The sequence below is a fragment of the Heloderma suspectum genome, chromosome 1 (genome assembly GCF_057233095.1).
Source record: "Heloderma suspectum isolate Gila_16-S chromosome 1, 16-S_ref, whole genome shotgun sequence".
NCBI lineage: Eukaryota > Metazoa > Chordata > Lepidosauria > Squamata > Helodermatidae > Heloderma > Heloderma suspectum.
Genome location: NC_139458.1, coordinates 199,470,425 through 199,494,113, shown reverse-complemented (window position 1 = coordinate 199,494,113; position 23,689 = coordinate 199,470,425). Strand labels below are relative to the sequence as shown.

Below are 23,689 nucleotides of genomic sequence, written 5' to 3'. Positions count from 1 at the left end.
TGTCACTTGGAAATGCAGTTTTTCAATTAACTCAGGCCAAAATTAAAACCTAGCTAATGATTTTTGAATGACCTGATTATGAAGGGAAGTACAACAGGGCATACCTTTTCCCCCTTGGGTCCAGGGTTTCCAGAGCCTCCTCTCTCTCCAGGCATTCCTTGCAAACCTGGTGGCCCCATAGCCCCAGGAGGTCCCGGTGGACCACCAGGGCCCTAGAAGAATATTTTAAAGAAGAGATATCATGACAACAAAAGGGAAAGAGCTGTAATTTGATTTAAGGAATGCACAAAGCACAATCATGTCAACGTACTTTTCCGCCTTCTGGTCCAGCAGGACCGACTCCACCTCTACTGCCTGGGAGACCTGGAGGCCCTTGTGCACCTCGTTCACCTGGGATGCCATTTTCACCCTAATATAAATAAAGCCATTTAGCTTTGTAGCCTCCAAGGTCCACAACATGCATTTGCTTGATTTCTTGTGTCCCATATTTTAAGAATCATGCTGTGGTTGATGCAAAATTTACCTTAGGTCCTGAGAGTCCTGGAACACCATTTTCACCTCTTGGACCCTGTTATGAACCAAAGGCAGGTAGGTTACCTACATGTTTTCTGGGTTACAGATATTAAACATGCATCCAAACATTTTCTTTTGAGTTATCTATCTAGTCTATGACCCAACTGATTGCATTCATCTTCATCCAGCAAATCACAACCACCCACAACTGGATCATAACCTTAGCTAACATGTGTGGTGCAATGGCCATATTTGGGGGGATGGAAAGGAAAGGAGAAAGCAGAAGAATAGCAAAAGAGGAGAAAAACGTGACTGAGGGTAGGGGGAGAAAAAAAGGAGGAAAGATCTGGATAGATAAAGCAGATAAGCACTAAGCAGGTAATATAAAGTTGGAGTATTATATTTCAAAATATTAAACCAAATCCCATGTTGCGGGGTAGGATTAACGGTGGTTCTTGGGTTCTGGGAAGCTTGAAGGCCACCAGTGTACAGGAAATCCATGCTCTGAAGATGATCAAGGGAAAGGCAAGAGCTTGTGATGGACATGGTGCCTCCAAACACCATTTCTCATTCATGCACATAGCTGTCTGTCTGTCTGTCTGTCTGTGAACATTTGGGATAAGCGTTGAAGATCAAAACCTTCTAAACTTTCAAAGAGTTCTATTTCTGGGTAAAGGTCTGGGAGCTTATCCCCCTCAGGAATAGGGGATATGGTCAGGAATCATTGTACCAATCCTGGAATTTCTTTGTGTTCCAGATCTGATAGGGCCAATTTTACAGCTCTGATATGTGTGGCCAATTCAGAATACCATTTAGACTTTTCTGGATTGCCATCAGGTGGAAGCATAGATAGCAGCAATAACATTTGAAGGAGGCTGAATGTTGTTCTTCACAAGAAGTAGCACTGTATATCTATCTATATACCCGAAGAAGGATAACTTACCGCTTCTCCAGGCTTTCCATTCTCTCCGGGTGGTCCTGGAGAACCAGGTAGTCCCTAGGGGAAGCAAAATGACTACTCAATACATATCCCTATACAAGATTTCAACCCCTCCCCCATGAGATTACATGATTTTCCCCCCAAGCTATGCAGTTATGTTATATTGCCAGACCACTGAGCCACCTATTCAATTATTCTCTACTCTAATTGGCAGCAGGCCTCAGGCAGAGATCTTTGCCAGCTACTTGAGTGCTGATAATTCTTTCATGGGAGATGATAGGGACTGAACCAGGAACCGTAAGTATGCAAAACAGGATTCTGACTTCCCCTCCATGTCAAAGCTTCATTATGCACTGTCATGGATAACCTTGGCAAAGGGTATATTACAGCTTTTTACGTGGGGGTGGGGTTGCAAACAGCGGCACGTGAGGCTAATTTAGAGGCCTCAAGCAAAACATGTCTAGGAGTATTGAGGGAAGTTAACATGAGTTTCTATCAGGTTGGAGAAATTTATTGGGGGGCGGGGTTGCGCTGGGATCTTTTACACTTCCCTAATATAGTCAATTCTTGAAGATGATCAAGACCTAATTTAATAATCTGCTGATTATTAAATTAGTATTTAATAATAATCAGTATTAATACGACAATGGAACCAATTGCCTAGGGAGGTGGTGGGCTCTCCCACACTGGAGGCGTTCAAGACGAGGCTGGACAGCCACCTTCCAGGGATGCTCTGACTTGGATTCCTGCATTGAGCAGGGGGTTGGACTCGATGGCCTTGTAGGCCCCTCCCAACCCTACTATTCTATGATTCTATGATTCTGTGATTCTATGATCTTTCTTCATGTTTGGTAACATTGAGAATGCCGACTACAAGAGGAGGATAGTTATATAGAATAGGGAATACAGGTCAGGTAGCATCATGCATTGCTTATTCTTTCTGGCTGAAATCCTGCTCAGAGTTGGGCTGCTCAAATCCCGCTGATTTTGATGGGATTTTCAAGCTGAGTTCAGGAATTTATTTATTTATTTGATTTATACCCCACCTTTCCACCAAGAAAATAGCACTCAAGACATCTTACAATCACACGAACTTTAAAAAAAGGATTGCAGCCGTCAGCTTCACAATATAACTGAACAGACCTAAACTGGCAAACTTAAGTTTCCACTTTCCCACATTACCTTTAAAATTCCAGTTCGAACACCATTATTTTAAAAAAGCAATATGAGGGGAATGCCAAAATACCTGGAATCCAGGTGGCCCTGTTGCTCCTTGCTCTCCTCTGTCACCGGGAGGACCCTGGGAAAAGGAGAAGAAAACCAATCCTAATATTTTGCCATCATACCATACTGATCTGTCGTCAGCACCTTTGTGTTGCATTGTAATCACTTTCTTGTTCCTGAAAACATTGAGTTAAAGAAACAAGTGGACAATCCCAATCAATGTTAAAGAAAAAAAGAAGTCGTCAAAATGATATTATAAAAGAATTAAAATAGTGATGGGTAATTCCTCATACCAGCACCCCTCCAATCTCTCTTCCAATGGTGTCTGGGGCATGCGGGGAGTTGTAGGACTTTTCCCCATCTAAACATGCACAGGATTGCACTGGCTGGGGCATGCGGGGAGTTGTAGGACTTTTCCCCATCTAAACATGCACAGGATTGCACTGGCTGGGGCATGTGGGGAATTGTAGGACTTTTCCCCATCTAAACATGCACAGGATTGCACCTTTAGTCGCTGGTCTTTATACTTAGTGGTTACTACTTTAGCACATACGGTATCAATGGCTTTCATGTTTCTGAGTGTAGCTGACTTACACCAGGTCCTGCGGGGCCTTGTGCTCCCGTTTCACCATCCTTTCCAGGTCCTCCCTGTTAAATAATAAGAATAGCTGCTAAGATAATGCTCACATACATTTTAAAAAAATAAATAAAGGGGAAACAGGGTGAAATGACTAAAAGGTTGATTAATTCTACTGACCTGTATACCAGGAGGTCCAGGCGAACCTCTTTCTCCGTTTTTACCTGGGGCACCCTAAAAAAGGGAAAAGATATTGCAAAGTTGAAATGTATTCCACTGCTAGTTATGAAAGGAATGTGACAGAACTTCAACTATGGCCCTCAAACCTGCTACACACACCAGATGTGCCATGCTCAAGGTAGACTCAGATATTCAGCCCTATTCCTGTGGTTCATATGTTTATTTATTTATTTAAAACGTTTGTATCCCACCCTATATCATTAAGATCTCATGGTGGCATACAGATGTATTCTTAACAAGCAAGCTTTCCTTCCATTTAAATTTACTGTCAGCACACATTAAAATAGGTGACACATGGAATTCCAACAGGTCTCAATTGGTTGTCCCACAAGAAGTCACCACAAATTACAGAAGCTGAAAATGTGGCCTGTGCATGTTCTGTAGATTATACCAACCTCATTGCCCTTCGGACCAGGAAAACCCATCACACCTGGCTGACCGCGTGGGCCAGCTGGGCCTGGGGGACCACTTCGCCCTGATTCTCCTGGAGAACCCTGATGCAAGCAAATGGAAACAAAAGGCATAGTGATGAATAAAGAAATAACTGCATGAGCAATAGAGAAGCATGAAAAGCCCCAAGGATGGTATCAATACTACGAATTAAACATTGGATCAAGACTGTCTTGACAATTTAAATATATGTGAATGAGATTTTTCTTTTAAAAAACCACCCCCAAACTGAAGACACTGAAAATAAACTTCCATCTAAGAAGATCTGGTGTTCCCATGGACATTATATAAAAAGGTGTGGCAGTACTAATAAACACAGGATGGATGCTTCTCTAATATAACTTCAGAACAAACCAATGTATTCAGTGAATTCAAATGAGCTACTACAACACCATTCCCCAACCTATCCTCCAGGTGGTCATTGCCATGCTGGCTGGGTATGCTGGGAGTTGTAGTCCAACACACCTGGAGGGCACAGTTTGGGGAAAGCTGTACATTTATAACAAAGTCAGGTATAGTGAGAAGAGTAGGTATATAACTGTTGACATACACCAGGGCCTGGCTTTCCATCTGCTCCTGGACTTCCTGGACTTCCTGTTAAGCCCTGTGAGAGAAAATTAAAATAATATTTGTGTAAGAAGTACATTTTGTGAGAAGACATCTTAGGGACCCATTTTATTTTCCATATGTTACAGCATTCATTTTTAAAAAAATGCAGTTTGGGATTAAACCTGGGGATATGGAACTTCCAGATCAATAAAATATACAGATGTTTTCTGTGCAGCAAGGTTTGAACAAATATGAAAAGCAATAAATATGCTTTTTAAAGATGAAACTGCCATGACATTAGTTAGTTGAGCCATGCAATTCTTATGATCCTGGGTTGCTCGCCATCAATTATCGAAGTTCAACGAGGTGGTGGACAAGACTTCCTAGTTTAATTTTTGTTTTGCTTCCACTTTTTTTTTATGGGTTGGGTCCAGACTTAATTTTTATGGGTTGGATTGGATCATACACAAATGGAAAGGCTCCTTCCATTCTCGAATCCTTCCATTTGCCCTGCACAGCTCCCATGCTGTTCTGGGGGGTTCTTGGACCTTCACAGTAGATTATCAGGGCATAGTGGAGGGTGAATTGGTGAAAATGGCCTCCACTCTTCTACCAATGGGAGCATCTAGTATGCTGCCTGCACGCCAGCAGGATCCACCTGCAGTTGTGCAATTGTGATCTAGCTATACTTAAAGTAACCATAAACAAGCAGAAAAGCTCATTTCTGGAATGAGCTCCACTGACCTGTCCTGATCCATAAATGAGTGTTTCCATTAGTTTCTAGGGTACCTTTATGAAGCTAACTCCCTGTTGTGCTAGGGTTGGGTCCCACTGGTGCAACAGAATGAGGGGCAACGCAGCAGCAGCATAGGATACTGCCCCCAGTTTGTAGCTGGGGGCAGTAACCACTCTGTGAAACTCTGGATCCAAGCCAGCATTTTTAGGCTGCAATCCTACACACACTTGCCCAAAGGAAGTCCCGTTAAACTAGGTCTGTTCAGCCTAGTTCTCACCCACAGAACATGAGGTGATCAACCTCTTTCTGGGTGGTGCCTCTTCAGCCTGCAGGGAAGGGCTCACATGACTGAATGCTCCTCCATACCCTAAATCAGCCTTCCACATCCTGGCACCCTCCAGATGTGCCAGACTACAATTCACATCATCCCTAGCCAGTGTGGCCATGCTGGCTGAGGATGATGGAAGTTGGAGTCCAGTGCCTCTGGAGGGCACCAGGTAGGGGACAGCGGCCCCAAATGAATAATTCAATCTGGAAAGCTGGCATGTACATGAGAGGGCTAGGTGAGAACCCTCCTCCCCAACATCTAATTTCCTATGTGGAAGGGTATATTTTCCTTCGAAGAAAACATTCAGTCATGCAGTTCCCAGACGAGGAACAGTTCCACCATTTCCTCGGCTGCACAATGCAACTAAGTGCAGGTTTTTCTAAGTCTCAAAGACTGTATGGGGTAACTGGATACTCAACGTCTTGAAAACCCATAGGAAATTTTCATGAAAAAGGAGATCACATCATTTCAAGATACGTTACTGTTTCCCAGAACAAGAATCCAAGTCAGAGCAGTTAAATACAAATGTGTGAAATCTTGAAGGCATTTGGACTATATCTGGTCCACTCAGCTATCCCTGATAATGATGCCATTCATCTCCACCCCCCACTCAGAAGAGGTTTCAACTTACTCTCATTCCGGGAAGACCAGGGCCGCCGTCACGCCCTGGTTCACCAGGGGCACCTCTTTGTCCTGGGCTGCCTGGACCACCTCGTTCACCTGGTGCACCCTTAAATGACATGGAAACAAATGACATTATGAATGAGACGTGGAAATACAATTTCAATTGTAATCTGAACAAAAAGTTAGAATAGAAAGTCATTATAGAACGCAAGCATTCTGAGAAGAGAGGAAGACTGTACCTTTTCACCTGGACCTCCGTTACTACCAGCAGGACCACGGAATCCTGGGCTACCCTGAAAAACAGAAAAACACAAGTTTTCATTTTGTGGGCCGAGAAATATTAGGTTGAACAATTCCCAAAGGGATGTGTTGAAATGTACTTCAATTCTAACCAAGCAGAGAGGACAATATGTATTTTCAGACTTTCATTTGTGCTATGATGTTCTTGTACTAACCATGTGTATGATTGTACTGACATTTAGCTAATCGACTCACAGAACTTAAAGTTAAATGAATTCCCAGAGCGGTAGCACTGTTAGTCTGTTGCAGCAAAAACACAGAGTATAGAGGCACCTTAAAGACTAACAAATTTATTTATTCTGGCATAAGCTTTCATGAACAAACAAACCAGCCTCAGTGTTGGTTGCATATTGTTGTGTTGGTTGTTATACCACCCAGGTACATGACACTTGATCTAGCTAATGAAAGGACACGTCTTTGCCCCAAGGGACTCAAAACCTCGGGCGCAATCCTATGCATGTTTAGATGGGGAAAAGTCCTACAATTCCCAGCATTCCCCAGCCAGCATGGCTGGCTGGGAATGCTGGGAGTTATAGGACTTTTTCCCATCTAAACATGCATAGGATTGCACCTCTAAGCGTATATACAGTGAAGAGTGATATAGGCCAGGACCAAAATGCAAAACACAGAATCTAAGGAACCAGTTTCTCCATTCTCCTCTGCCACCTGTTTTTGTGTAAGCACTGACGATCTCATTGGCTTTTTTCCAATGAACAGTCTTACTGGCTTTAATTCTCCTGAATTCATATTCTTCTTCATAGTCCCATGGGCCTTGACAGAGTTACCCTAGTCACAACTGAAGTCTCCCACTTTTAAGAGGACTTAGGCTGCAATCCTATCCATGCGTACCTGGGAGTAAGTCCCACGGACCTCAATAGGCCTTACCTCTGAGTAGGCATGCACCAGATTGCACTGTGAGTCACACTGGCCCCATTTGCAACTGTGTTCCCCTGTCCAACCTGATGCCTTGAGTACTTGCCCTTTCTCCTGGACTTCCAGGTACTCCATTCGTGCCAGGTTGCCCAGGTGCGCCTGCCTTGCCTTCTTCGCCTGGAGGACCAGCAGCACCAGGCGTGCCATTTTCACCCTTATAACAAAAGACAATCAAATATTATTCATTGGCAAAGCTAAAGAGGTTTCATAGATAAAATCCTAATATAGCAATACATTTTCTGAAATTGATGTCAATTCCATACATACAGGAACTGCAGATTTCTTTTACTCAAATTTACTTGGATTATGTAAGCAAACACTTACACGTTCGCCTCGTTGTCCTGGTTCTCCTTTTGCACCATTCTTACCAGGTTCACCCTGAAAAGAACATAGCACTATTAAAATTCTGCCAGGAGGTTTGTTAAACATTAATTGTTCCATTCAAACAAGTACAGGTCCCGACAGTGTTTCGGAGTCGTTCTTGCAATCGAGAGGTTTATGAGAGGCAATCGAATATGAGAGGTTTCATTGTGCGGGAGGAGAAAATGTATTAGTGCTGTTCTGTGGACTCTTGTATGAGTAGCGTTGGGAGACTTCTCACAGTGAAGTGCCACAATGTATTGGGGCAGGGATTATGATTTGAGGAAGTTGCTGAATAAGGCTGTAGCATTTAAACTCAAGTGGGCCATAAAAATACCTTGAGAAAGTGTTTGTGCAAAAGTCTCACACAAGAGCATGTGCAAGTGGAAGAACCTTGGATTAGGGGTAATTTTTCTCAAGCAATGGTCTTTATTTGTCAGAAACACCTCTTATTTGACTGGGAGAGGCTTTCGGCTAGCAGAAGGGCACCTCTGGCTTCAAATAATTATTTTTATGTTTAGGGGCTTGCTTCATGGTTATTGGCTGGTTCACACATGCATGTGCATCATCTGACTTGCATGTGTGTGTGAATGAGCCATCAGAGATCAAACAGACACTACTTTCATTTCATCTTGCTTCACCTCAAACTGAATGTTTTCCAGTGAACTCAGCTCACACATACGGGGGACATTTACTGTTGAGTAAGCCAGTGAAGAAGAGAAATCAAGTGATGCTCATGAACAACATGAACAAACCAGCCCTAAAGTGACAAATAATCACCTGTCATGTAATTATACCTATTGAAATATTTTCTTATTGTTAATATTTTGGGCATCTAGTGTTATCTGAGTCTGTATTATATGGATCATAATAACAACATGCCAGAGAAGAGAGGTGATAGCTTTCAGACATCAGGGGAAAATACAGGAAGTTGGATGCTCAAAGGTTAGATGTTATTTTCACATCGCATCCTTCTGCCAAAGGCACCCTACTGACTTTTATGATATTGCACATTTCGTTCTTCTCAATTCATTTCTTGCATGAACATGTCAGATAAGAGCCTGCTAGTGACTTACAGATGGGCCTCTTTGTCCAGGGATTCCATTAGTACCAGAGGGGCCAGGGGGACCACGGGGTCCGCCTAATCCAGGAGGACCAGTAATACCAGCAGCGCCCTGTGGGAAAACAAAATGTGCTCCGATAAACCGTACTAAGCAATGTGGTGTACAATTGCAACAGGACGTAGATCAAAGCCATGACTCTGCACTGGGATACTTACTGGTAGACCTTTTGTACCTGGACTTCCATCACGCCCTCCAGGGCCCTACAGAGAATAAATAATATTGTTGACATCAATGATAACAGCCCTAGATTTAGTGCTTTTAAAATGCTACCAAGTTAATATAACAGATTATAGCAGGTCAGTAAATATGTACAGTTTTTGTGAAGGACACTTACAGGAGGACCAGGACCACCAGGTTGGCCTTGAGGACCAGGTTCTCCTCTTGCTCCAGGAGATCCACTAGAACCAGGGGGACCAACAGGACCATTTTCACCCTGTAAGGCAGAGAGTATGAGAGCAATCAAAATAACATGGCAAAGTAGCATGGCAATCTGCTGATACGTATGCTTCCTGAGCATGCCGCAGTGTGTGTATATGTGCCATATTCTCCCAAGTGTCATGGTCATTTAGTATGTGAGAAAAAGGCTCACGGAATTGTTTGCCACAGAATAGGGTACAGAGGACAGTCAACACCATGAACCTTTACCAGTTTTTTACCTTTTTAACTGACTCCCTCTCACAAAGGAATCTGGGTACAACCCAACGTCTTCATGCAGAAGTAAAAACAAAAAGAACCCTTAAAAATAGTTACACCAAAATAGTAGCCTGAACACAATATGAATGACCTATATCCACCCAGTTGTTGTAAATATAGTACAAAACATCCCCATTTTAGGATACTTAAATGCAGAAGCACTATGGGATTTATCCTACCAGGTGCGTGGAAAAAAAACAAACTAATGTGTATAGCATTTTCACTTTGTAACTAACTTTGGTATTCTGATAGTTGATTGAGATAGTTGATTGTTTCATTTGATCAGTTGTTTTGTTTGCCCCGTTCATGTAGCCTAATTCATACATCATATTCGACTTCTGCTTGTTAAGCCTGCATCATTAGGGTCTAATGATTTTGAATCTAGAGCTAGGCCATGCAAATCTACAAAATGTGGACAATTAAAAAAAATCTCACTCCAAAATAAGAAAATGACTAGTGAAAAAAAAATGCTTTTCACAGATATGAAACAGTGAAACACACACACGTGAAAACTACGTTTGATAAAATATTAGCACGCCCATCCTAACTTCATTGACTTCATTTCAGTGAATCCTAAGTAAATGTGCTTAGGATCACAGGTAAATATATTTAATTTTTAAACACTTATTTACAGAGAAACACATAAATATATTTAGACAAATACCTTAAAACCTGGAGAACCTGGAAATCCTGATGGTCCAGGAGGGCCTGGTGGACCCTGCAGAAAACAATAACAAAAAATGTAATTATGAGAGAGAGAGAGAGAGAGAGAGAGAGAGAGAGAGAGGAGTCAGTGCCAATATTTTTTTTTAAAAATGTTTGTGTCACATTATATTCTTATGAGAAGAACCAAACATCTATCAGTCAAAGGAAAAAACGGGGCAGTATGCAACCGGGCACAACCACGAATGCAAATTACATTGTGCTAGCTTAAACTACTCCAGCACTATGCCAATAGCATTAGCTGATGTGCTGACAAACATTCATAACATTGTTAGCACTCCTCTGTTTTAATTGAAAAACCATTTGGGTGTGGAAAATGAATATGTAGCAGCACAAGACACCCACAGATAACAGTAATTCCGTGCAATGTTTAACCACGTTTCAACAAATTGTCTTGTGCTTCTGATTCTTCACAATGAACATAATATTTGAAATGGAATTCGGGTGATTTGAGAACCGTGAGTTGTACTTTGGCAAATATTTTCATTATGGGAAATCAGAAGAGTAAAGCACTTGCACTTCTCCTTGGCCTGCAGTTAGAAGAATATAGGAGCCAGATTATGTCAGGTTATAAACTGGCTGTTATAAACTGCTATAACCTGTATGTCATGTTATAAACTAGCTGTTTTGAACTGTTATAAACTGTTATTTGGGGATATGTGGAATAGCTGAGAGGAAAAAATATAACCGCACAATGTACTGATACTTACGGGTTGGCCAGCTGCTCCGGGGGCACCATCATTACCACGACCACCCTTTAAAAATATAGATAGATAGATATTAGAAATGAAAAAACTTTGCCCCTGAATAACATTACTATATTTGCACTTGAAAAAATAAGTAGATCGATAAAGACATCCTGATATGTCAAGAGATCTGTATCCTTACATGTACACTGAATGTACCCTCAACTGAAGTGAGCAGGGAACAGGGATGTATGTGAAATTCATTTCCATTCATTTTTGACCACAATTTACCCAACTCAGACCTCCCAGAACCAAACATAGACCCAAACATGATCTGTGGTCAAAATCCATACATTTCCAAGCTTGTGATGTGATTTGAAGAACAAAACATGATGTCTTTGAAAAATATGTATATTTGAAAAATGTGAGTAGTACTCAGGTCTTTGCTCATGGTTGTTTAGAATTTAGAATCATTTTTTATGCTGATGATCTTTTATTGTTTATTTCTGAACTCTAGTAATCTGAGCCAGCTTTGATACAACTGATTAATATGTCTGGTAATTTGTCTGGTTATTCAGTTAATTGGCTAAAAATCTGAACTGATGCTGATTGGAGATACTATATCCTGTAGCGTATTAGCCTACTGTCAACTTTGATGGCGCCTGGATATTATTACTTATATTGGAATACTTATTCCCAGAGATATATCTCAAATGATTAAGCTTAATGTGAATAAACTGGTTAATAGATTTCTCAGGACTTGGATAAATGGGCATCTTTAAAGCTGAGACTGTGGGGTAAGGTAACTACACTCATGTTGAATGCTATACCTCGGATTGTTTATGTTATATGTGGGATTCCCTTATACCTGGCAAATATTTTCAGAAAATCAGTGCTTTGTTTTGTAAATTGGGTATGTGTGTGTGCGTCTAATTTGTCTAAAGGGTTTGTCTCATTTGGCTAATTGCTGGTAGTGCAACACAGCTAATGCTTCTTTTAAACATATGTTTTGGCAATGTCCAGTATTTGCTTCTTTTTGGTAGAACGTTATTATACAGATAAACTTTGTACTGGAACAGTCTTAAATATTTGCTGATGTACTAGCTCTTTTAAATTATCTATCTGCTTCTAGGAGATTAACGAATGGTCAGTGTAAATGGATTCGTCGTACCCTTTTGATAGCTAAAAGACTCATATTACAACATTGGAAGGATAAACACCCACCTCCTATAATGCAATGGACTGAAGACCTTAAAACACTTTCAATATTTGAATGGGTAGTGTATAGATACTACCTTCAAATGGATCCTTATTTGGATATCTGGTCCACCTTTGTTGAAGCTTTATGTATAATTGCTAGGAAGTTGTATTTTCATATGTATGCATTTCTATGTATTCATTGATATGGATATATAGAAATCTATAATATGCATACAACTTTCTCCCTTTTTCTTCTTCTTTCTCTTTCTTTTTTTTCTTTTGTTGAAATTTCACAATAAAAATAAGTTAAAAATATTTGAAAATGTGCACAAACACACCTTAATCAATGGGAGACAATGTGTACATGTTAAACACTTGCATAATCGATGCATGCATTTGGAAAAATGTGCACAAAAATTTGTATAAATTTTCATGTGAAAAGAAAAACACAAAGCTTGCCATCGGATATTGACATGAGCTGGATAGAGCTTGAAGGTGGAATCCAGAGAACTGGATGAACTTGCAATTTGCTGATTTGCACATCTCTAGTAGGGAGATCTGGGGAAGCTTTGTGCATATCAGAGCTCTAATCAGTGGTTTTGGAACAGGATAGATTTGGGCAAGAAAACTGATCAAAGCCTGAATGCAACGGGTAAAATCCTCTAGAAAGACTATCTCAGAAATGCCTTTTAAAAGAATTATTGGCACATACATTGAGTAAACAGCTGGGAGAGAATGAACAAAAACCGATTCTCACTCCAGTCACTGGAAAATAAAGCACAGAACCTGGGGACAACATTGCGGTAGTAATAAGGGTGGGATATACAATCCACTCAGCATTCTTGGCAGTCAGCGGCCAGGCTTCCAGTGAGGAGGGTACATCTAGGTGGACTGTTGGTGTGTGCTTTTATTATGGAAGTTTTTGTTTTAATATGTTTATTGATTATGTTTTAAATAGATTTTTATTGTCATGAATATTATTTATTATTGGCCATGTTAGAACCACATGTGGTGGAAGAGAAGCACCTCCATGCCAATGTAAGCAAACAAACACTATTTGTGCACAGAACACACAGAGATTCACAATGCCCCTCTTGCAATATATAAACCCTTTCTCCAAACATACCAACATCACTCTTCATACTGATGAGCAATTTATGGTCAGAAAATAATGAGCTCTGGCTCCAGAAGGTGGCAACATTGGGCTCTTGATAGGCCTCCAAGGCTAGGAAAGGGCCTACCACCACAAGAATGCCATCGATCTTACTTTGCACATTGCAAAGAAAACACAAGAGGATTATTGGTTTGCATGGCTCATGCCTTCCAGGATTCCTGAGAGCAGTGATGCTGTCAGGTCAGGACTTTGGGGCAGATGTCAGGGCCACCCTCAGCAGAATGAGCAGGAGGTCCCTAAATGCAGCAGGGCTGGCTTACTACATTTTGAAGTAAATGAAACAATACACATTACCATCAAGAGGAACAGAAGGCCATTGCAGTCTAGAGTCTAAAATGATCTAACTGTTCCACTGCTTGGAGGCCCACTGAAGATGCCTTGGCTGAGGGTCTAAGGTGGCACTGAAACTAGAGGAACATTTCATTTAGGCCCAGTTACTTACAGCAGCTCCTGGAAGTCCTGCTCGTCCTCTCTCACCAGGCTGACCTCTTGGACCCTAATGAAAATACATTGCTTTTAGGGAAGGAATAGCTATCAAGTGCACTTTGTTTATGGCCATTCAATAGCTGAATGCTGTATTAAGGGTTTTTTTTTTTTTTAAATGTCTTGCTAAATTGTTTCTTGAGGGGAGGTGGTGGGGAAAAATTACCATTGGTCCAGGGCTTCCATTTTCTCCAGGAAGGCCATTCTCACCCTATTAAACAAAGAGAACATCTGGTAAATACTTGGCATTTATTGTTTCACATTTGGCTGGTGTAAGTTAAGAGTTATGAAACATTTTTCCCCTGATCCTGCAAGAACAGTAAGGCACAGCAGCAAGCTTCCATATGTAGATCCCTTTCTGGATCACATAACCATATGTGAAAAAAGGCAGTCCATAGGATCAACCTGCCTGCAGCATTTGGAGCTGTACATGTAGTGATCCCTGCTGGATTGGATCCACATCCGTTTTCCTAATGGATTGATCAATTGTTCTAGAAATGGGGTGGGGGACTGAATACAGGCACCCTCTTTCCCCTTCCATCTCACAAATAAGATGGCAAATAGTCTCCCATTCTACGTAACACAAAAGTGTGTGTGTGTGTGTGTGTGTTTGTAAGTGTTCAAAAAACAGACACTCAAATAATGGGCAGTATCCAATGCTGCCTGCATTGGGACCCACTGGTAGTGCAGCAGGAAGGTAGCAGATCCTGCAGTGATCAGAAATGAGTAAAACACTCATTTCTGGAACAGAGCAGGTCAACGGAGCTTTCAGAAAGGAACTCTGCTGACCTGTCTTGTTCCAGAAATGAGTGTTCCCACTCATTTCCAGGATTACTGTCAGAAGTGTTAGTTCCTGTTGCATAAGCAGTGGCCCCACTAGTGCAACAGGAATGGCAGGAGTGCAGAAATAGTATTGGACACTGCCCTATATAATTAGATCAACCCCCCCCATTAAATACGATCTTATATTTACTACTTAAGTTCAATTGAACTTCAGTGCAGTTCTATAAATGCTTAGTCAGAAGTAGGTATTGTTGTGTTCTATGGGACTTACTCCTTAGCAAGTATTGTTTAGGATTTCAGCCTTAATCTAGCATACACGATGTAAAGCAGTATCGAATCTGGTAAAAGCATAGACAGTATCTGGTAAAAGTACAGATAGTAAACTTAAATTTTACCTTTAGACCAGGAGCACCTGAATCACCCTTGGCACCATCTCTTCCATCAAAGCCCTTCATAAAGGGAAAAGAAAGAATATATGAGTAAAACTCATTGGAAATTTCATATTTCAAAATTTGGAAGAACTTGCTTTGTTCCTTTTGGCTATATCTGAAGCATATGCTTGTTCTGAACGCCAGAGACAAAGTAAACACCAAATCTCAAAACCTAAGGGAATGGGTTTGCCATTCTCAAAAATTGATATATGGTGCAGAGGGGTGGGGAATCTCCATATCGAACACAAATAGCACGAACACTGCAATGCATATGAAGAATCACACTCGTCTTAAGATGTCTGCTCGTTTCCCTGTCTATGTCAGTGAATGCTTACTAACCCAAGTGGGCCCCAAATCCAACTAAAGGTAGTTGCAACTACCTTGTCCTAAGTAAAGGGACTGGTTAAGGTGGAGCCATGTTCTCTTGGGCTTCAGTGACTGCTGACGTACTTCAGTCAGAAAAAAAATTGAGTTAAGAAGTATCATTGGCTAGAGTAAGGTTTTCCTCCATGCAAGTATTTGGAGAACTATTGCCTGTTGACGGGGGACCGTGTGTCCTACATTACAGAGGGCAGTCCTCTCTTTAAAGATGTCCTCTGTTTCAAGGGCTGTCCAAGTCTGGTTTAAAGATAAAGAACTATCAGAAGGGAGAGCTTCAAGGGTCTTTGAAGGTGCCCATCAACAATGAACACCTAGACAGCAGACTGAGCAGGCATGTAGGTCACACAGTTTTCCCCACTATAGTGACAAGTATTGTATTTCTATTTAAATTTTTAGTAATTATGTCTACATTTGCATGTATTGCATAAATTGGCATATGCAGATTTTATGCAAATCTGTATCCCTTTGGTCCTCTGCTTTGCCGATGAATTTCTTCTTTATTGGCACCCTACTTGGTGATATTTCCGACTGAGCACTGTTTGAAGTAAGAGTAGTATTGGCTAAAAACACTTACTCTGTGACCTTTCATTCCAGGCATCCCAGGCATTCCGGATGGACCTTTGTGGCCCTAAATAAAAAAACAAGAGGCAGCAGCAGCAAATTAAATGGAGAAGTTGATATATAAGTATAGTCACTGAAAGAGTTGGTATTACATGCTCAGTTTTGTACCAAGGAGGGTACGTTTTGTCTTTCAAGGTCGCCTTCAAACCCCCTCAGCCCCCTGCCCTGAACACTGTATGTGTCCAGGCGTCGTAACAGAAAGAATAAAGAGAAACAAGCAATGTCTAACAGAGCAATCCTATGCATGCTTACTTGGAAGTAAGTCCGACTGCATCCAATTAAGCTTACTCCCAGGTAAGTATATATACAACTGCAGCCTTAGGGTGCAATCCTATGCCTGTTAAGACAGAAGAAAGTCCTACAACTCCCAGCAGTCCCCAGCCAGCAAGGCTGGCTGGGGACTGCTGGGAGTTGTAGGACTTTCTTCTGTCTTAACAGGCATAGGATTGCATCCATAAGCACTGTTGATGAAATACCAAATTAAGAAATTGAGGATATTCAAACAAGGTAAAACCAAATTAATGAAAACTTCAAACAATTTTGAATTCAAAAGGAACACAAATGTTTCAAGGCTGTCAAAAGAAATCACAGTATAAAACAGTTAATTCTGAACACGTCGTTATTTGGAATTCACACACCTGGTCCAATAACTGATATTTACAAAAGACTGAAACCGGTTATGTTCAGGTATAACTGCTTGGAAAGTTATGACTATTTTCAAGAATCGAGATGCTGATGAAGACTCCACATTTGTTAATGAAGTCTCCATTAGCTAGTATGAAGTGGGGCTTCACTGAATGCGAGATTTTGATATCTGAAGCAAAGTCACCTTGCAGAACATTCATGTTGTGTCATTCATGTTATCTCAATCACGTTCTGTGCCCTTTTGTTCCCCTACTTATTTTATTTTTTCCTCAGCTTCATTTGCTTTAATTGCTTGTTAATCCAATTGGTTGTGTTGGCCCACATGTTTTGGATGCTGTGACATGACTTCATTGGCAAACTCACACTTGGGTTTCCACAGCCAACCAGATGAAACGGCAGGGAAGACAAATGAAGCTGATAGACCAAAGAAGGAGAAAAATGGTCCCGAACAAAGCTGTAACCATTGCAGGGGTGGGGAACTAGGGGCCAAACCCGGCCCTCATGGGGACCCAATTTGGCCCCCCAGCATTTTCCAGAAGCCTGTGCCCCCACCCCCTTTGCTGTTGGCCCCTCCCACCACTGGAATGTAGCCCTCAAGAGTTTTCTCCAAAGTTGAATTTAGTCCTCGGGTTGAAAGAGGTCCCTCACCCCTGCGTTAGGACAGAGAACAGCATTGAAACAATGTGAACATGTTTACAGATTGGTTGAAAACAGGAAGCCCTTCTTGACCTGCACAAAAATGAATATGAAATTACGCAAGTAGCCCTAATGCAGCACTTTGTATAATTAATTGACACTTATAAGTCTTACAAGTGAATCCAAAACCTCACGACGTCCAGATGCCTGGGTAAATTCTACGGCTGAGACAAATATGCCTTCCCATATTTGCAGGGCCACGAAGCTGAGAAGCCATTTTGGGTTTTTTTTCCAGAGGAGGGGAGCCATTCTAGGATGTTTTATGGGGGCTGGTTGGGAAGGTTGTACTGAGGCTTCTCCCCTCCGCCCGCTTTGTTCTTTTAAAAACTGGTTTGCTCCATCACCGTAAGTGGCAAAAGAGCTGCAGCAATGCCCCACTCAAATGACACTGGGGCTATCCTGAAATGAATGGCTTTCACTTCAAGATTTTCCCTAGGCACATCCAGGTGGGGCTGCGTTTCTAGATTCATCCTTAAAGCATACTCAACACCAAGGATATGTATGTCTGCTTTCTCTCACCGGAGGACCAGGCAATCCACGTTCACCAGGTCTGCCAGGTCTTCCAGATTCTCCCTAAACAGAAAAAAGAAGAAGAAACTATATCAACATTTTTATACTGTTTTGCTCTAGTGTCTCAGGGCCAAACTAGACATTCTGTTAATGATGTAGGTGTAGCTGAGCCTGATACTTTTCTTTATTCCACAGTACCAATTTGGATTGGGGCCAGGGTGCTCCAGGAGGAAAGGATTAAACCTTCTCTTCACCTGTTTCCCCCCTGAAATTCCACCTGGGGGTGGGGAGTTAAACAAAGAAAAAGGTCTTCATTGGAGTCAATGGAGTCTTTTTTCCTTTCTTTTTTTTTTAAACAGGAAAAATGTGCATTTTAAAAGTACATACTCAATTGTTCACTTCCCCCATTGATTAAAGCATGAAAATATGTCCCTTTTGAAAAACGTGCATTTAAAGTGCACATTTACTGAAAAGGTTGCATTTTGCAAATGTGATCTCAAGCTGGGGAATGTGCAAGCTTTTTCTGAAAAATGCAGTTGCAAAATATTGTGCCAAATTATTGAGTGCTAGTGCTGGCTTTCCAGTGGATGTTTGGTGTATGTATGATGGAAAGGCAACCTGCATGTGATCCTCTATTCTTGATCACAGATAGGTGCAATAAGCTGGGCAGGACAAGTAGGATCAGGGACTTACTATAGCGAATAGTAAACCAGCATTTTTATCCTCTTCCTTCCTTCTGCCAGTTTCTTTCATTGATCTTTGGGCAAAAATTAGTCTCAGGAGATTGGAACCAAAAGCCAGTCGAAACGAAGTTACAAGGTACTGGGCACTGTAAATAACAATGCTCAGATCCAATGTAGTGTGAGCAGAATGCCACTCACACCATAGGGTTTTCTTGCCCCCTCCTCCTCTGCAGCCCTCTGGAACCCTCACCCCAAAAGCCTTTCTTAAGGGTCAGGAAACTCTCTGGAATGGCATGGGCTGTGGTGCATAGTGCTGTAGTGGGAGGGGAAATCAGTAGAATTTGGGGACTACCTTGCATGAGCGGAAGTGCATTTCCATTTGTACAATGCACCTTCAGAGAGACACTATGCTCTCTTTCTATGAGCGTTTACACAAGGCTGTTAATTGGCTATAGATCCACTGTATCTGCTTTCAGTGTCATCACAGAATTGAGATCCAAGCACTACACAAGGAGTGTTTCCTTTCCTGCTTTTTTGCTACATTACCTCTAGGTGGCACTGTGCTGTGCCACTGTGCAAATACACAAGAGGAAATCACATTTCCTTTCACTTTCACAATTAAATACCACATTTTCCCTGCTCTAAAAAATACTAGCTGAAAGTGCTGGTTAGACACAGAAGTGAAACTGGAGGATCACGTCATTATCTAAATAACCCATGAACAACTGTGAGTGGGGAATGATGAGTGCACAATAAATGCCTCATGTAGAAAAGCCCTATAACCTTATGCAGTAATAGTAACATATTGCTAATTTTAAAAACTTACATCTTTTCCAGATGGGCCAGGTGGACCAATCAGTCCTGGAGGACCAGGAGGGCCCTGAAACATAAATAAATCCAAGATGAATTTCCTTTCACAACTTCTTAAATAAAAAGAGGTTAAGGGTGAAATATTGATATAGTTAATGAAATTATTCTTTGATTTTTAAGCCTCTGTTTTTAAAAAATTGGCAACATAGAAAAGAGGCCCAATGAAATGCTGATTATTTAGATTTTTTGAGAAAGGGAACTTTAGAATCAACAGAGAATATATAGTCCCTTGTTCAATTATGCAGAAGAATGTTTTTATCCAGATATTTCTGCTTCCTTTGCAGCAACATGTTGCAACCTCAGACAGCAGCATCTCTGTGGAATTGTATGATGATGTCTGTAGCCATAATTGAAAAGCTGCATTTTCCAAAGCATGGTGTATTTGGACCCATTTAGAAATGAGAATTCCATAGGGATGCCCACCATACAGTGATGTCAAAAAGCCCACAATTTAGTCATTTGAATTCACTCGTATATGAGCTGCATTTGTGGTGTGTGGCAAAGTTATCATACGGTGACTGATGCTTGTTATTGTCATGAGTGAATGTCTTGCATGGTTTAGCAAGCCTTGCAAAACATTAACTTCAAATGGTTCTGTAGGGCATTGTTTCATCATCTATTCTCAGGCTTTGGCTGGAGTGAATTTCACTTTTATGGATTAAATTAGGAATGAACTGGCCATAGTTCCATTTAATGCAACGACTCAATATGTCAGATTTATGCTGACATATATTTTATGCTATGTGCTGATATATATTTTAAAGCATTACGTGATACTTAATAGAAAAGGACATAATTAGTGGGTTTGATCCAGAATTGGCCCTCCATTGGTGGAGGGAACTAGAATCTGGTGGAGCCTCCCTGCTGGAAAAAAAGAGTCCAGGCAGTGATCTTCTACAATTCCTCCTTCCCTCTGCATCCACTGGGTCCCCCGACCCTCCAGAGCAGATTGGGGGGGGCATAGAAGGTTGCAGAGGGGGAGGGGGAATTGGTAAAAATTGCCTCCTGCTCTGTTCTACCCATGGGATCATCCAGTTTGCAGAGTTCTTCTCCACCCAAATCTGGATCCAACCCAATGTGCTGAATCTCCCTCTCTCCCTCTCTCATTGATCTGGCATTATCTTTAAAGTCATGGTTTTAAAAGGACCACAGATTTTGCATCTGGGCAAGTTCTATGGTGCGCAGGGCTGGAGCTTCCAAAAAAATGTTTTTATCAAAACATTTCTTTGATGTTTTCAGCACAGCAGATTCAATAGTCCAAGAGGCAAGATGGTTTTCAAGCTGGAAAAGCAAAATCTTTGCATGTTTCTAGTCACCATTTTTAGAATTCTAAGAAAATAAATCTGCTTTTCAATCATGATTTTGTATCAGATATATTGCAGTCCACTGTCTAATAAAAATGATGCTACTAATGACTGCAGGAAGCATTTAATCTATAATTCCTTACAGCATGACCTTTTGTCAAGAGAAAGTTGTGACTGTGAGACCCATTGATGCACACTGATACTCACTGGATTGCCAGCTTGTCCAGGCTCACCAGGAGAGCCTTGGTATCCATGGGATCCCTAATAGGTAAGATACATCACACAACTTAGAAATCCTGAACTCCTTTCTTTGTTAGATCATTAAATACCATAATTATAACTAATCAGGACAAATTCTCAATTTGTGAACCATCAGTTTCTGAGACATCATCAAGAGGTAAACTGGAGAGCATGAATTGATTCCATACCAGTAAAACCATCTCATCATAGAAACTAAATTTAAAAATGCAATAATTATTTGATATTTGCACTTAAAAAAAAAGCAAAAAAGCAAAATCATATTTTACAAAACAACAGCTCGGTTTGGACAAAGTGTAGCTAAACCATAGTTTGGTGCTACCTGAATGAATTTACGCAAGAGCTGAGTTCACAAGCTCCATTACTCTCCTCTTTTCCTTTCGCATTCACCAAAGGAGGAGATTGGAAGTGTTCACTTCCACTTTTAAACTAACTACAGATCCTGATTATATCTGAATTCTGGTTACAAGCCATACAAGTTCAGTATGTAACCTGAACTGGGACAACGTCAGATTGTGAACCACTGTAGAATTAGGGAAAAGTAGACATTGAATGGAAAACCTAGATAATGGTCTCTCTGTGTGTGTGTTTTAATGAAAAACAGCCATAGGGAGTTGCAATCAGAACAGTGGATTAGGAGGAGATGCTTAATCCTTTTGCCTTCTATGCAAATCAGCCCCCCACCCCAAGCTAATTTTTCACCCTTGGGGAAAAGAGACCATCTGCCATTCCTGCTTTCTGACTGCAGTCTCACAAGGCCACTTTTCTTTTCTTTTTTAAATTGGAAGATCATCACAGATATCTTCTGTGTAACATCTAGTCTGGCCCTTATTCATGAAATGTGGTCCAATTCAACAGTGAAGAAATTATATTAGATAATAGAAGAATTACTTGTACTTACAGGAGGACCTGGCTGACCAACAGGACCAGGAAGCCCAGGTGGGCCAGGAGCTCCAGGACCTCCACCAATCTACAAAAAAAACCCCAAACCATTTTTAAAGCTAACACACCATTAGTGGAATGTAACATGAATTTACAATATTCTAGTGAAGCAGAGAGTAGATGCCAAACATAAGCTGTAACAAAAGTGGGTTAGTATTGGATAAGAAAGGCAAAAAGCTACATGTGCTTTAACTGAACAATCTTGAAACCAAATCGACATCTCAGTTCATACTGATTCCATGGGCAATGAAATGGGACCTTCCTTTGCTGGTGGTTGGTAAGAAGAACTAGTTCCTTCCACACAAAGCCAGGAACAATGTGGCACCATATTTCTTGGGGCAAGTTAGCTCCTTCTTCTGTGTAGACAATGTCAACTGTGCACCACCCCCAGGGCTCATCCTACCTGCCATGCAGATGGAATTGGGGAAGGCTGTGCATCGACCTGGTATGTTGCCTGACTTGAACTGGAGACTGCCTGCCTGTCTCATGAAGAGATTGGAAGCAGTGGGAAGAGATGGGAAGCTGCTGCACTCTTCCCCACAATTCCAATGGGCCATAATGAAAGCCAATGTGGTGTTGTGTTTAGAACATCAAACTAGGGGAGACCCAGGTTCAAATCCTCACTGACTGACTTTGGACCAGTTAATATCTTTCAGTCTAACCTACCTTAAAGGACTGTTGTGAGGATATATGGGGAAGGGAAGAACCATGTATTCTATCCCTAGTTCCTTGAGGAAGGTTGGATTATGACTTACTACTATTACTACTAGTTTTCCAGGTGGCCTTTTGTCTCCCATCATTAAAAAAATTGAGCTCATTGCTAGGAGTGTATATAAGTGCTTTATCATGTCAGCTACTATGTTATTTAGACTAAAATTCTTGCCTAGTATATTTAATTTTTATATGGCACTTGAGAAAATTTCATTAATTCTCTGTCTTATTTCAATATATTCATCCTACCTGCCATGCAGATGGAATTGGGTAATGTATGGCTCACTGACCTGAATGGGGATGCCAGATCTTCATTCATATTTATTAAAATAAATATGTATACCCTCCCCCTGCACTCACTCACACACACATACACACACACGGCACAAAGCTTTGGTGGGAAATGAAAGAAGTGTGTGCATTGGATGTTCAACATCTAGACTTGAGCCCACATCTCGCCATTAAATTCTTATCCAATTATATGGAGCACTAAACATTTATAATTGCTCTGAGAAAAGGGACCCCTTCCCCACCCTTGGTTTCTATAAGTTAAAGCACAACTAATATATTCCTGAGCACTGGAAATATATTCTATGACTTACAGCATAGGTAAAATATATTTCACCATGCAGTGTGTGTGTGTGTGTGTGTGTGTATGTGTGTATATATATATATATATATGTATATATATATATACACACACACACACACACCAATTGAGCATAGACTGCAATGACAGCAGCACAGGAAACATATTGCAAGAATTAGAACTTGCTGATAATACTCCATAGCACAAGAAATGGGTAGTATGGATGGCAATAGCTCCAGTAATATATTCCAGAATGCAGTTAATACATTCACTGATTTACAACAGTTAATATTTTGGCAGCTGTTCTGTTCAATTTCTATGTTATTCTTACTCAAGTTTGTTAATTCGTATGCAGTAAATACAATTTGACAGGCTGGCCCAGGTTTTGCAGTAAAGGGCAGTCACATC

General features: G+C 41.1%; 1 protein-coding gene across 1 annotated transcript in view; it reads right to left on the bottom strand.

The window, feature by feature from the left end:
* Positions 1–23,689, bottom strand: part of COL3A1 (collagen type III alpha 1 chain) — a 95,240-nt gene that overhangs the window by 24,214 nt on the left and 47,337 nt on the right. The window contains exons 6-31 of the mRNA XM_084815736.1: positions 21,941–22,009; positions 20,989–21,042; positions 19,434–19,487; positions 17,934–17,987; positions 16,027–16,080; positions 15,036–15,089; positions 14,024–14,068; positions 13,817–13,870; positions 11,025–11,069; positions 10,256–10,309; positions 9,233–9,331; positions 9,054–9,098; positions 8,851–8,949; positions 7,739–7,792; positions 7,461–7,568; positions 6,421–6,474; positions 6,189–6,287; positions 4,495–4,548; positions 3,890–3,988; positions 3,435–3,488; positions 3,272–3,325; positions 2,700–2,753; positions 1,457–1,510; positions 524–568; positions 311–409; positions 105–212 (exon numbers count right to left, since the gene is read on the bottom strand). Of these exons, the coding sequence (XP_084671862.1) occupies positions 105–212; positions 311–409; positions 524–568; positions 1,457–1,510; positions 2,700–2,753; positions 3,272–3,325; positions 3,435–3,488; positions 3,890–3,988; positions 4,495–4,548; positions 6,189–6,287; positions 6,421–6,474; positions 7,461–7,568; positions 7,739–7,792; positions 8,851–8,949; positions 9,054–9,098; positions 9,233–9,331; positions 10,256–10,309; positions 11,025–11,069; positions 13,817–13,870; positions 14,024–14,068; positions 15,036–15,089; positions 16,027–16,080; positions 17,934–17,987; positions 19,434–19,487; positions 20,989–21,042; positions 21,941–22,009 (1,716 nt within the window). The remainder of the gene's footprint in view (positions 1–104; positions 213–310; positions 410–523; positions 569–1,456; positions 1,511–2,699; positions 2,754–3,271; positions 3,326–3,434; positions 3,489–3,889; positions 3,989–4,494; positions 4,549–6,188; positions 6,288–6,420; positions 6,475–7,460; positions 7,569–7,738; positions 7,793–8,850; positions 8,950–9,053; positions 9,099–9,232; positions 9,332–10,255; positions 10,310–11,024; positions 11,070–13,816; positions 13,871–14,023; positions 14,069–15,035; positions 15,090–16,026; positions 16,081–17,933; positions 17,988–19,433; positions 19,488–20,988; positions 21,043–21,940; positions 22,010–23,689) is intronic.